This window comes from Battus philenor, unplaced genomic scaffold, assembly GCF_028537555.1.
Source record: "Battus philenor isolate CCGP_79_NKW_IND1 unplaced genomic scaffold, ilBatPhil1.0.hap1 SCAF_3, whole genome shotgun sequence".
In the NCBI taxonomy this organism is placed as follows: Eukaryota; Metazoa; Arthropoda; class Insecta; order Lepidoptera; family Papilionidae; genus Battus; species Battus philenor.
In genome coordinates, this window is record NW_027181693.1 from 12120735 (window position 1) to 12134869 (window position 14135).

The 14135-nt window shown below is 30.6% G+C and overlaps 3 protein-coding genes across 3 annotated transcripts; 2 read left to right on the forward strand and 1 right to left on the reverse strand.

Moving 5' to 3' along the window:
* Nucleotides 1–37: 37 nt before the first annotated feature.
* Nucleotides 38–2117, reverse strand: pr (6-pyruvoyl tetrahydrobiopterin synthase purple). Its single transcript, XM_068770645.1, has 4 exons — nucleotides 1958–2117; nucleotides 1645–1724; nucleotides 1025–1170; nucleotides 38–417 (listed from the first exon to the last, which is right to left on the reverse strand). The coding sequence occupies exons 1-4, from the start codon at nucleotides 2023–2025 to the stop codon at nucleotides 211–213; spliced, it is 501 nt and encodes a 166-aa protein (XP_068626746.1). The 5' UTR covers nucleotides 2026–2117; the 3' UTR covers nucleotides 38–210.
* A 633-nt stretch (nucleotides 2118–2750) lies between these two features.
* wal (electron transfer flavoprotein subunit alpha wal) lies at nucleotides 2751–7602 on the forward strand. The gene is made up of 7 exons (XM_068770518.1): nucleotides 2751–2899; nucleotides 3001–3141; nucleotides 3252–3516; nucleotides 4534–4749; nucleotides 5431–5582; nucleotides 6678–6788; nucleotides 7386–7602. The coding sequence occupies exons 1-7, from the start codon at nucleotides 2858–2860 to the stop codon at nucleotides 7449–7451; spliced, it is 993 nt and encodes a 330-aa protein (XP_068626619.1). The 5' UTR covers nucleotides 2751–2857; the 3' UTR covers nucleotides 7452–7602.
* Nucleotides 7603–8721: 1119 nt separating this feature from the next.
* Nucleotides 8722–9453, forward strand: LOC137926726 (fork head domain-containing protein FD4-like). The gene has a single exon (XM_068770408.1). The coding sequence runs from the start codon at nucleotides 8722–8724 to the stop codon at nucleotides 9451–9453; it is 732 nt and encodes a 243-aa protein (XP_068626509.1).
* The last annotated feature ends 4682 nt before the right edge of the window (nucleotides 9454–14135 follow it).

Genomic DNA, 14135 nt, shown 5'->3' on the forward strand with positions numbered 1-14135 from the left:
AGCTTATAAACAATAAAACAAATTATTTTGAATTAAACAATTTATTTGGCAAGAGTTATTTATTTCTTACACAGAACAAAAATAAAGTTAGCTTAAATAAAATCTTTGTGTGATATATTTTGTGAGATATTTTTTATGATCCATTTAGAATAAAAATTGAATATAAAAAGTAAAAGTACCAAAACATTACATATCATTTTAAAAACAAAATCAGTCTGAGTCGGAAGAAACATCATGGTGGTTTGTATGTAGTGTTGAAGAGTTGTATTTTTTCCTTGGATAAGTATTTCCACCACGATAAACAACATGGTTCTTTTCAGTTTCTAAAATTTTCACTTCATGCAGCAACTGGGGTTTGTCCATTACTTTTTGTAACTTATCCCAAATGAATATTGCTAGATTTTCTGTTGTGCTTACCTGTAAAACGAAACATCTTTATGTTACTTAAAATGTAATTAAAGGGACAAACAACTCATTTGTGAATTAAAATGGCATTTTATAAGAAGCCTTCTAATTAGATACCATAGAGCCTATATCATCAAACAGTAGTGTATGTTTATTATGGTGTTCCTGTTTCAACTACCTCCAGTTGGTGAGTTTGTGCTGAGAAATGTTATCATAAAGTAATGAATACAGATATGAAAATCTGTAATAAAACGCCATGCCAATGCCACCAATAACACAGTTATATTCAGTTTAAAGAAAAATTTCCCACAGATTTTATAGAACATTCCTTCTTATCTAAATCTATAAAAACGTAAGAGCCCTTGAATCTCACTCTCAAAAGTAAAACTTAAACTTGGCAGCCGTTCAATTCTGTTGAATAGCACAATATAATAAACCTGAAGTATAAAAGAGAGAAAAGAAAAAATGACCTTGGCTGATGCTACCAAGAGAGTTCCTAAGCTAGCTGGATTTTATTAAGATATATAGGTTTATCACCTTTTGTCAAAATCAATCTTTATCAAATGAATTAAAATCTCAAAAATGAACTAAAACATGCAGAAATAAATTAAAAACTCACCACAGTTTTAAAATAAGGAACATCTTGATCGAGATTTTTGTGGTCCAATGGATCCATTATTGCAGATTGCATGAATCTTTTTAAATCATGGACATTCATCACCATTCCAGTCTGTGGGTCCACTGGCCCCTTTACTGTTACTAGAACTGATATAAACATGTTTTATTTTTTTACATATTCATAGCATTACCTGACAATTAAACAAACTGATATAAACATGTTTAATTTTTTTACATATTCATAGCATTACCTGACAATTAAACAGAATATGTGGGTAAAGTTTTAATTAAAATTGTTTTTACAAGAGATGTAATAAAATACTTATCTACAAATTGAGTTGAACAAACAAGTTATAAATATAAACTTCTTATCGTAAAAATAAATAAAACTATAGAAATAATACTCCTTTAATAAGAAGGTACAATTAAAAATGGTTAAGAATTAATCTGTAATGTCAACACAATTTTTTTATTGTGTTTGCAAATAAATTAAATCTTTTGGTTCATTTTTTTAATATTTCTCCATAGAATAGTCTATACAGCATAGGCATTGAAAAGAAAATATCTACCCATAATATTTTTTAGATATTATTTTAATACTAATAATTAAACTAATCTTACCAACATAGTTATGCCCATGTCCATTTGGATTATTACATTTACCATACAGCTTTATATTTTCTTCGTCACTTAAGAATGGGCTGGAAGAAATATGTAATTCAAAAAATATATTCGTCTTTTAAAATTAACATCTATTCCTAAGTCCAAATTAAACATCTGTTAATATGTACAATCCATATTATCCTCGACCTTTGAAAAGAGTGATCAATTATCACAAGCCCAAACTGATTAGAAACTTAGGAACATAAAGGGTCAAATGTTAATTTTTTGATTAGTATATAATAAGTATCAAAAAATAAATAATTTCTTTTACCTGTGTAATCTATGACAAGAGCTAAAAGTTTCTCTTCTGGTAATAGATACAATGGGTAGTGACGACATTATTAATATTTTAAAAGTATTAACAAAAAAGACTAACGTCGCCGACAATTTTTTACTCTCAACTTCTAAACTTAACTGAAAACTAATTGAAACAAAACGTAATCAAAAATTGACATTGACACTTTTAAAGACACGACTAATTCCGAACATAATTTCACAGATTAAAGATGTAATTTAAATTTATGTAAGATAGTTTCGTGGTCCGTAGTATCAATTATTTAAAATAATTGAACTTTATTTTTAATGAAATAAAATACTACAAAGGAAGGAAATAAATAGAAAGTATAAAATCTACCATACCAAAAGTTATTTTGTTTTAACCATTATTTAGAGTCATGATAAATATATTGCTAAAACAACAATGTTTGTAACGAAATATACAAATCGTATATTATAAAAGCAAGAGCTATTTGTTTTATATTAAAAAGGCAAGTAATGTAGTTAATTAGATTATGAAACGGAAACTGAATAATTATATAAACATTAATAGACTCTTCATAACATATAATAAAATCATTGATTTATTTATTTACAAGCTAGGTGAGTTTTTAGATGGAGACGGTTTTATATTTTAAAACCGAGTATCATTACGCTATTAACAAATCCACCGTGAATCTCATTTTTTAAAAAAAAAAGATTTGTTAACTATTGATTATCGATTTTAAAATAAATCATTTCGAGTGAATGCTTTTGTAATCCTTCACTCTCCTAATCTTGACTTTGTTAGAAAAAATGAATGTGTTCTACCACTCTCGTACAGTGGACTTTGACTGACTTTTTAACCTTTTATAACTTTTCAAAGTTTTTAAAGTAATAGGCAAAATTTTCAAAAATGTTTTCCCCATGTAGTAGGCATATATTTTTTTCTACACAGGTATAAATTTACTAAAAAGTTTGTTTTTAATTTGTAAATATGTATGGGTAAATCATTCATTTATGGTTGTACAAATTTCTAATTCAACTTTATTTTGCCAGCTTCGACGGCTGCAGAGCACCCTTGTTGTTGCTGAGCATAACAATGAGGGTCTATTGCCAGTGACCCAAAATGCCCTAGCTGCTGCAAAGAAAATTGGAGGAGACGTATCCGTCCTCGTTGCAGGCACCAAATGTGGACCAGTATGTAACAATTTCAAATAAAAAACTAATAAAGAGGACATTTTGTATAGACCAATCAATACAGGTATTTGGTATTTTTTTACATTAAAACGACTCAATCTATATTTTAGGCGGCAGAACAAATTTCTAAAGCAAGTGGAATTTCTAAGGTCCTTGTAGCAGAAAATGATGCCTTTAAAGGTTTCACAGCTGAATCTTTGACGCCACTCATATTAGCCACTCAAAAGCAATTTAGTTTTACTCATATCCTAGCACCGGCAACAGCTTTGGGCAAGGCTGTCCTTCCTAGGGTAGCGGCCAAGTTAGATGTTTCACCAATAACTGATATCATTGGTGTTAAAGATGCCAATACCTTTGTAAGGACTATTTATGCAGGTATGTTATATCATCTTACTTTTTAATCTTGTAAATATTGCTACATGATACACATTACAGATCTAATGTAAACTTATGTGATTACTGTATGCATCTCATTTTTATTTTATGGTTAATATTTTTTATAAACATTAATCACATTCAATAAAACAATTAAATATTGTTGGTGTTAAAACAGAAACTATCAAGTTGTTGGATTCTTATTGTAATCAAATTCTCATTAGAATAAATGTCCCGAGGTTTGCAATAGTTTATGAAGAAGATATGGTATGTATAAAAACAATATTCTATGTATAAATACATGCTTAAATGTACATTGCATCTACTTTTCAAAGAATCTTATTAGTCTTTGAGTTTGAAAAAATAAAAATTTGTTTAATTATTTGTTGCAATAATATTGTTTTTTATGGAGATTAAGGAAATTATCCTAATTATTACATAAGACTATCAGTACTACAGTATGGATACAGTGATTGAAGTATAAAATATTTAATGTGTAGATTGTTGTATTAGCATTCTTGACATTGTTTCTTATCTTGTTTCATATTTTATCTTAAGTTTTATAATATTTCAAATCTGTGTACAAATAACTTAGTAAAATAATGATAACAAGCAAATTAATTTTTAAGAAGTCAAGATCAAAATCATTATTTTCTTTGTTTCATACATTCCATCTTGTCTGTAATTGAAATGAATATAAAATGTGCTATTACTGAAACAGCTACAAAATCGATTTTATTCTTTTGTTTTTAGATATTTACATTTTTCTAACATTTATTACTATCTGATTTACTATCAGCTAGTATATGTTTTATAGTCGATAGCTTTAAATGATTAATATCCGATCTTATTAAACCAATTACGTAAGATGTTGAACTTATTTATAATAGGAATTCTGCCATTGATATTCTAACAACAACCTTAACTTGGAATATGAAAATTTTAGATTGGATATTTATCTCCAGTTATTAGTCAGCATTTTTTATGACAAAAGATAAAGGTAAAATACTTTTACAGGCAATGCAATTTTGACGTTAGAAGCTAAAGATCCAATAAAAGTAATAACAGTACGAGGCACAGCTTTTGCACCCGAGCCGCTAGAAGGTGGATCTGCAGCTGTGGAGAAAGCACCTGACGCTGAATGTAAAACAGATCTGGTGGAGTGGCTTTCTCAGGAGCTGACTAAATCAGACAGGCCAGAGCTGACCAGTGCAAAGAATATTGTGTCTGGAGGTATGAATGACATTGTAATTATTATATGTAATTATTATATATTTCATAATTTTATTATTGAATGACATTGTAGTTATTTAGTTTTGTGTGAATGAAATTTTGGAAATATAATGATTTTTAGAAGTTCTTTGATGTAGGCAATATAGATTTATGAATCAAGTACATACATTTACTTTATTTTATTATTTAACTACCTATCAACATTGCCTAGTACTTTGTAGTGGTTGAGAACATTATATGCAGAACAGATGGCTACTAGGTCCTTAAAATCATGAAATGGAGACCACAGATCTGCATAGAACATCCACCCAAAAGATTGACAGACCTTGTTAATGTTGTCTGAAGAGGTTGGATGCTAGACCTATTAGAAATCTCTAGAGGAGGCCCATGACCTTTAGTGGATGTCCTAGGGCTGAAATAATGATCTGAATCTTGTTGGTATAATAGAAAACAAAATGCTTAATGGATGTCATAACTTCAATTTAGTATCCAATGGATTCAGGCATTACTTAGCGGAAGCCCATCCTAAGTAAGAAAAGGACTTATATATAGCTACTTCCGCTATGTTTACCGCACCTGTTCAGCGGAAGTAGCTATATATTAGTCCTTTTCTTACTTCAATTCAGTATTATGTGTGTGTGTGTCTAGTAATATTTATTAACATAGTAATTGTGTTTTTAGGCCGTGGTTTGAAGTCTGGAGACAACTTCAAGTTGTTGTATGACCTTGCTGACAAACTGAATGCAGCTGTGGGCGCATCCCGAGCCGCCGTTGATGCAGGCTTTGTGCCCAATGATCTGCAAATTGGACAGACAGGAAAGATTGTTGCACCTGTAAGTTACAACAAGCTACTTGAAGTTTACAAGCACTTTCTTTCTATTGTTAAAGTTTATGAACATAAACTGTTCTTGTATCAATAACTATTACTGTTTTGGGATGTAGCCTAGTTAACTACGTAACTAGGCTACAGTCCACAACTGTAAATATCTTTTACCTATTTTGTTCTTATTTTCAAATTGATAATATCTCTATCCAAGTAGGCATTTTACATGTACTTTTGAATCATTAATTATTTTAACATTATAGGTAGTAAGACACCACTGGTGCAGAACGAACTAGTCTGAGAGCCAATTTTAAATGAAAGTTAACAACTTTTGATATATACATTATAATGTCAACCATGATAAGAGTCAACAAAACAAGTTTCATGCATTTAGATCTGAACTTTGTTAATAATAAGATTTATTTTATAATATACTTTTAATATTAGATTTGAAACTAAGAAATGGAAGATCTGGGACATCTTTTGGAACTACAAATATAATAGTATATAATAGTACGCACAGATAAAGGACTTGTTAACTTTTTGAAGGCGAAATTGGAGTTACAAGTTTAATTTTATTTCTTGCATTTATCATGTTACTGTTACTATTTTTTACAAATGAATTTAAATTTTAGCACATAGGTATTATATTATTTAATAAGTATAAGAAGCTGTTAGAATACCAATTTCATTGTAAAAACATTTCTCGAGGAATCTCTGGCATAAGCCAGAAATTTAATTTTAAAATTGTTTAATTGTTTAATTTAATTTTTTTTATAAAATTGTATAACTAAAAAATATTTACGACTTATGTCGTAAATATTTTTTAGTTATACAATTTTAAGTTATAATATAAATTACTGTATTAGAAGTAATAATGGTAAATGCCCATATTGAATAATCTAAACATTGACATGGTGACATCGGGTTGAAGATTGATAACTTGTAACCTCTAGATAATCTTGTAATATATAATATTGGTATAAAAAAGATAAGATTTTTTACTTATTTGATATTTTTACTAGTTTTCTAAAACATACATTTATATTCATATATAGTTACATAATATGGAAGAAGTTTGATTATTATTGCACTAAAATTACAGAATCTGTATATTGCTGTGGGAATCAGTGGTGCTATTCAGCACCTTGCTGGAATGAAAGATTCCAAGACCATCGTTGCCATTAACAAGGATCCAGAGGCACCCATTTTTCAGGTAGTTTTGAAAGAAAAAAAATTGTTTTTAATTTTTTGGACCAGAATGTCACTGCTGCCCAAATGGCATTTGCAGACTCCATGGGTTTGATGGCGGGGTACAGAGTGCGCCTAGCCTGAGACCTTTTTTGAAGTGGCGAAAGTCGTGGTCTCCCGAGGAAACTTTGGCTCGGGCAGCTGTATACTATTTTATCGGATTGGGAGGCCGCCGAGTTCTTAGATCGTGATCAACGCTCCATAGAGTGACTAGGCCCACGAGGAGACCTAGTTTAAGGCTCACTCGTCAGTAATACCCGCTTAGCATTCCTACACAAGGGCGCCCGAGAGAGCCGAACCTAGGCCAGGCCGCGTGCTACTGCTTGGCTAATATATTTTGTGTAACACAATTTTTTTATGTTTAATATTTGACTACATATTAAAATGAGAGAACATCCAATAAGAATAAAGCTTGTGTAAATTTGGCTTAAGTTAAATAAATCAAATTGTATGCGATAAAATCCATTTTCTAAATATGATTTTGATCTAAAATTGCAAACAGTTCCATTATTTATATTGTTATTAAATGTGTATTTACATAATAATTATTTTTATTTCTCAGGTTTCTGACTATGGATTGGTAGCTGACTTGTTTAAAGCGGTTCCAGAGCTTACATCAAAGCTGTGAACATAATTTATTTTAATGTAGTTGCAAATTTTTATGCTCACAGTTAATGTTAAAAAAATTATATCTTTTGAAAATTTATTAACTTTATATTGAATATTGAAATAAAATCATGTTGTAACTGATGTGTAAATAATATACAAGATTTTTATTATCTGTTGTTTTATTGTAGTTTAAGACGGTCGTACATTGATATAAGAAATTGTAACAAATACCTTGGCCTTGACAATATGCGATGTAGTAAAATATTTGTAATTAATCTCTATAGTATACCTTGTATATCCTATAAGGTTTTTTTATTGAAACAACAAAAAAGGAGTTTGTTTTTCTTTTTATAACAAAGCAATACAAGCACTGTCTTAATTAGCACTTATTTATTACATGTTGAATGAACACTTAATTGTTCCTCGCTATAAGTTTCTTTAAAATTTAAGCTGTTGCATATAGATTTCGGGTATCGCTTTTAGACAATACGATTATTTTTTTACAAATAAGTGGTCTAATACATATGATATATAAAATTAATTTCCTTTTTTAATTTGTATCGCAGTATGATTTCACTACTGATTGATAGATGGCGGTGTTATACTTTAATATCTTTTTGTCAATATTTTAAAAATTTGGCAAAAACTTCTAATAATGCATGTCTCTTGTTAAAATTACTTCTGTAACATTTTTTTTATTGTAGAGTACATTGTTTAAATTGATAAGGTGCATAATTTTAGTTAACCGAAGAAACCTGGTTTAATTTCTACTACTTACTACGAGATGGCGTTAGCTAATACAGAATATTTTATGAACCGAATGTTTAGTGAACAAGGTTATTACAGTTATTTTTATGTTACGATATTACTTAAAATCTGACAAGAATGTTTGCACAAATAAAAAAAAAACAATAATGCTTTAGCCTAATGCTTGAACTTATATAATAATTATGAAGTACAACATATTTTCTATAATTTGATGTATTAAAACTAGATTTTAAGTCATTTCTATAACTTTTCTTCCTATGGATACCTAATTGTAAGTAGACGCCTACTTATAAAATCAACAGGCGGCGAGTGCGCAGTCAATCATTGTAGTAATGATAGTATCTACCAGGCATCGAGATGCGGTTTGCCGGCGAGTGGCATCCTCGTTATCATATTATTTGCCGACGACGAGCGCCGCCGAGTGGGGAAAGCCTGGGCGGGGCTTTGGGAAGCTCCGCCCCGCTCGCCATGCCCGCTGCGCCTTATCCACAAGCTCCGTAACTCCACAGCGTTTGCCGACGATGCCGCGGCCGTCGCGTGAATCGTATGGTGACCAAAAACCTCCGTATTCGTACATCTCACTGACGGCGATGGCGATCTGGAGCTCCCCGGAGCGCATGCTGCCGCTGTCGGAGATCTACCGCTTCATCACGGACCGGTTCCCGTACTACCGGCGCAACACGCAGCGCTGGCAGAACTCGCTGCGCCACAACCTGTCCTTCAACGACTGCTTCGTGAAGGTGCCGCGCCGGCCCGACCGCCCGGGCAAGGGCGCCTACTGGACGCTGCACCCGCACGCCTTCGACATGTTCGAGAACGGCTCGCTGTTGCGCCGCCGCAAGCGCTTCAAGCTGCAGAAGGGGGAGAAGGACAATCTCAACGCGGAGCTATCTGCGTTGGCAACAATCAATCGTATGTTCTTGGCTAATCAGACAGCCCCTCGCGTGTCCCCTCTACTCTCTACCGAACAATCAGACAATTTTTCTACAAAACTGAAGACTAAAAAGTCATTTACTATAGAGAGTTTGTTATCTAGTGACGTTAAAGTAGATTCTAATGAAGAAGCAATAAGCATAAGTGATGTATACATTCCTGAAGCTCCGTGTAAACCGGAGCTTTTGGCCATGGCCGCTGCTTTTTGGCCTCTAACTCTTCACTTCCAAGTTCCCTTTTACGCACCCCTCCAGTTCACATTCCCGTTCAACCCTAGTATAAGTAATTTTGAACCTTACCATCCTGTACAACCTAGGTAATAACTAAATTTAGTAATTTAAGACTTCAATGATTTGTTACGTAATTTATTAAATTAAATTTAAAATATAGTTGTTATATATAATATAGTAGGTATATATATAAAATATAGTTGTATGTTTTTGTGAGTTTAGTATTTACTAAATATTAAATAAACATTAATAATTTTGAAGATAAATTTTTTGCGGTCGTCGTATATTAAAATCATATTTAAGATAAATGATAAGATAATAAATTAAATTATATTTATTTAATATTTATTACTGTTAATCATTTAAAAAAATAGAATCATAGTAAATATTATATATAATGTTGTTGTTAATTTGAATATAGAAAATTCTAATAAATGGTATAATTATTGAAACTCTTTTAATTGTAAATATGTCCCACGAAAACTGTTGTCCTATAACCAAAATCAAAACTTTCATAAATTATAATAGATTTTTATATCAAAATTTAAAAAAAAATACTATGTGATAATTTTATAATCTGTTGTAAACTGGTTAAGCTTGTTAAAAAGTGTTTATGAATTTCTTTTCATTTACTATGTATTTTCTAACATGTCAGTATCTGAAAGTTCAATCTACCAAATCCAGTGACCATAAAAGCGCTTAAAGAAAATGTTATTAGCGAGCTTTGTTCTATCCCACGATGGCATGAAATACCGAGGCATCTATATTTAGATAATATTATTATTAATAAATAAAATCCGCACAAGTTTTCTTTTTAATTTCATTAAAATAAATGTTTAGTTATTATAGTTTTATTTTTAGTTTAAATGCAAATTTTGCTTTCGCACATCTTATAGCTTACTTTCCACTATGAAACAACTATGGTGATTACTTGTGTAAGTCAAAAAAGTCACTATTGGAGTCGTATTTGATGAAACTAGTATAATCTTAATGTTTTTTGTCAAGCATTACTAAATTTAAAATACAAGACAATACAAAAAATATACAAGAGAACCAGACGTGCCCGTCTGAAAAGACCCCGTAACTAACTAAATTGTTTTTATTAGTTTAAAAAAATCATCAAAATAGCAATTTATTTCCAAACTTTATTATCACTTAAAAACATTTACAATTTGACATTATACAAAACAATAATATATTAAAACCACCAGTACTTTAATGTATTATATTAAAAAATAATACATTTTTGTATATATTTCCTTTACATATGTATTTTGTTCATTCACATGATATACGAACGAAATCCTCGTATATATGTTAAAAACGTATATGCCTGAATTATCATGCCATAAATAAAAAAAAATCTATCACAAAACTAGTAAAAAATCCTACAATAGCGTTAGACATTTTTAAATGATACCAATACATGGACTTGTAGGTATATCTACTTCATTAATAATAAGGGATTTTGATGTTTCAAATAAGACTCTGGTATTTAAAATTTTCATAAGTAATCACTAAAAATATTCCTAAGGGGAAAAAATGACATGAAAAAATAATAATAGAGTATTCAAAATATTTTAAATAATACTGCAAGACGAAGGTCTACGGCCGGTGTGAGTTAACAGTGAATGGCAAACTTACAGTCCCTCAACGGGCTATAGATGCGACCATATTCCGCTCTTAGCTTGAGCTGGGGCATTATGGTTTTGGAGTAAAAACCACAGACCCGGTGACGCAACATAGTCCGTCCACCCAAAATGTGGATACACAACCTAGTTAAGGCCGTTGGAAAACTCTAGATGCTGCTTCTAATGTTATGGATGATGATATTGACAGGCTCCATTAGTATTCAAAACTTACAAAAGTAATTACGATAAATGCTTTAATTTGGTAAATAAATTTGGTAAAACATTAAAAGGACATTAACAGTTATAAAAAAACAACGATTATAAATTTATTTTCAAGAAAAGCAAGCGACAAATCGTTTTGGATCCGTTATAAAGGATGTAAATGCAACTGCACTCCGTGACGGAGACGGGGGTGTTTGTAAGGGGCGTACGTAACTTTTATTATTTATGTTCATCGGTCCAGGGGTTGATTCGGTAATTATTACGGAAGAAATGCTATGAAATTGAGGAGATATTTAACTTTAAGCGATGAAATTGATCTACGCCTTGGCAAAATTATGTAAATGTAATGAAATGAAAATGTTAATTTGTTTGATAGCATTTGCATGATTTACCGAATTTGAGGAGATAAATCGCCATATGGTAAGTTACATTCTTAGTGATCCGGGAAAAAATAAAGAAACAAGCCACAAGTTTAGACATAAGACTATAAGATCAGATAGTAGTACTAACAAAGTTAATATAGAATAAAAAAAAACAGAACAAAATATTTACGAAATGTATGGCAATGAGTAAATTAGATTATTTAGGAGTAATAAAAAGTTTGTGTCTATTGTATATTAGTATGCATGTGCGTTAAAATATCTCGCAAGTTTACAAATTTCAATTTCAACGTATTTCGACCCACAACGTGAACGTCCTACTACGCTTGCCCATGCGTGGTATCAACTCCGCAACTTTAAGGCTCCAGCGGCCAATTTAACTTGCCAATCCGCTAGACTATGTTGGTTATTTTTGTTCGTCTACATAATAATAATCTGATATAAACATAATCATAACAATGCTCCAGGAAAAACATATTATACAATGATACGTTTTACCTAATAAAATATATGTCAAGAATTACAGCGACATCCAAACAAGCTTTTCAGAGAGAATACACAGGGTCTCATGTATTTTATTCTTTCGAGGTCGGCATTTATTATTCACGGACGTTTTTTTTTTGATCACTTGAATTTCGAGCGTGTATTTGACCTTACAATTCGATATTTGTATGGCATAAAACTTGTATCCTTTCTTTGATAGATAAATTAAATCATTTCCGTTGAAACCGTTATTTAATTCATTCTTCCTTTAAAAAAGAAACAAATTTTAATGTAATAAATATACTATCGCTGTTTCAAATAATATAATAATATTGTTAATTAATGTGTCAAAAACCTAACGATTGATGTTATATTAATGTAAGCAAGATGTAAATAATAACTTAATAATGTTATTTTTGAACAGCGATTAGATGCATCACCAATAGATGGAGCTACTATCGCAACATGTAAGGCAATTCCGTAAAATCACATTTTTTTAAATTATTTATTGATACAAAATTTGAAGATATAAATTTGGCAGCATTTATCATTCTTTAAGTATTCGTTCATTAGACAATTCATTTTACAAAAATAACGTTATTAATTACATATGTTTGATTATTAAAGATTATTTTACAGGTGAAATGTTACATCAATCCTAATTTGATTTTTTGATTTTTTAATACAAAAAAGTGAACATGCGAAGGGTTTATTTGATTGTAGCACTGTTTGACATGAAATATCACAGATATATCAAAAGCTAGTTATTTAAATAAAAAACAGCATGCATAATTTACGCACTATAAAATTTCTATAATTGATATTTTCGCCGCGATGTTAAGTACCAAATCATCTTTAAGATGATACATTTATATTTATTTCAGTAAATAGCAGAAACACGTATAATTTGAAATCAGTTTTGCCCACACAGTCGCTATCACGGCACGCAATAAGACGAAAGAGCATCAATTTTTATTTTTTAGTGATGGATGCCTCAACGAAAATGCGAAACGGAAACGTTTTTGTTAATTTATAGAAATGCTACTCTCTCAAACTGTAACTGTGTCGGTACGATTTGCTTGAGCATTGCCCGATTCGGTTTTGTGGTGACTAAATCACTTAACTATTAATCGGGACATTCTTTTATTAAAAACAGCTACAAATCTGTACGAATTTCCTCAAGTTATTCTCTTCGTCAATTTTAGAAAATGTACTTAAGTATTTTTTTATTAAAACTGTTATTTAGATGTAGATAACCGTTTTAATACTAGATATGTTTGTATATATAAAGAAAAATGATTCATTAAATGCTAAGCGCGAAATTTGACTGTATATTTTTATTTAGACAAGAGGAAGGTACTTATTATAGTCTAAGAGAATAAATAGATATATTGGTATGAAAATAGTGAAAACATCACATTTATTCAGATATAATGACATAAATGACATTTTGCGGAAAAATTAATTTTATAAGTAATTGTTGTTTGTTATTAAGACATTAAATCAATAAATAAAAAGTAATTCGAAACGTAATATTAGAAACATGACATTGTTAGAGCGTCGTTAAAATAGATTAAGAGACTTACTTTTTTACGTAAACACTGTAAAATGCAAAAAAAGTCTGCAAAAAAAAACCGAAATATTGATCGTAAATGTAAAACAACTAATGTTTGTAGAACATAGGTCCTAATAAAAATAGTTGTTATTATAATTATTGTTTTCTATTGAACTGCGACTGGCCAATAAATTTTGGCAGTACGAAATCTATTACGGCAGCTAATTATCATATATTTTTATTTATCCGATGTAATAACGGATTATCAACAACGTAAAACTTAATGGACTGAAGTCCACATTTTGTGTATCTTCCTTCCTGACACACAGCACTTCCTTTTCGTGCCTTTCTAATCGTTCTTGGGGGTAACACATTGCAAAAGACGATTTAGGATGGTACCACATTAAGATTCGGGTACTGCAAGCAGTACCTGTATCGTTTTATAATAATCTATAATGAGACTTGTGACGACCCATGTGACGACTCCATAGTACATACTTT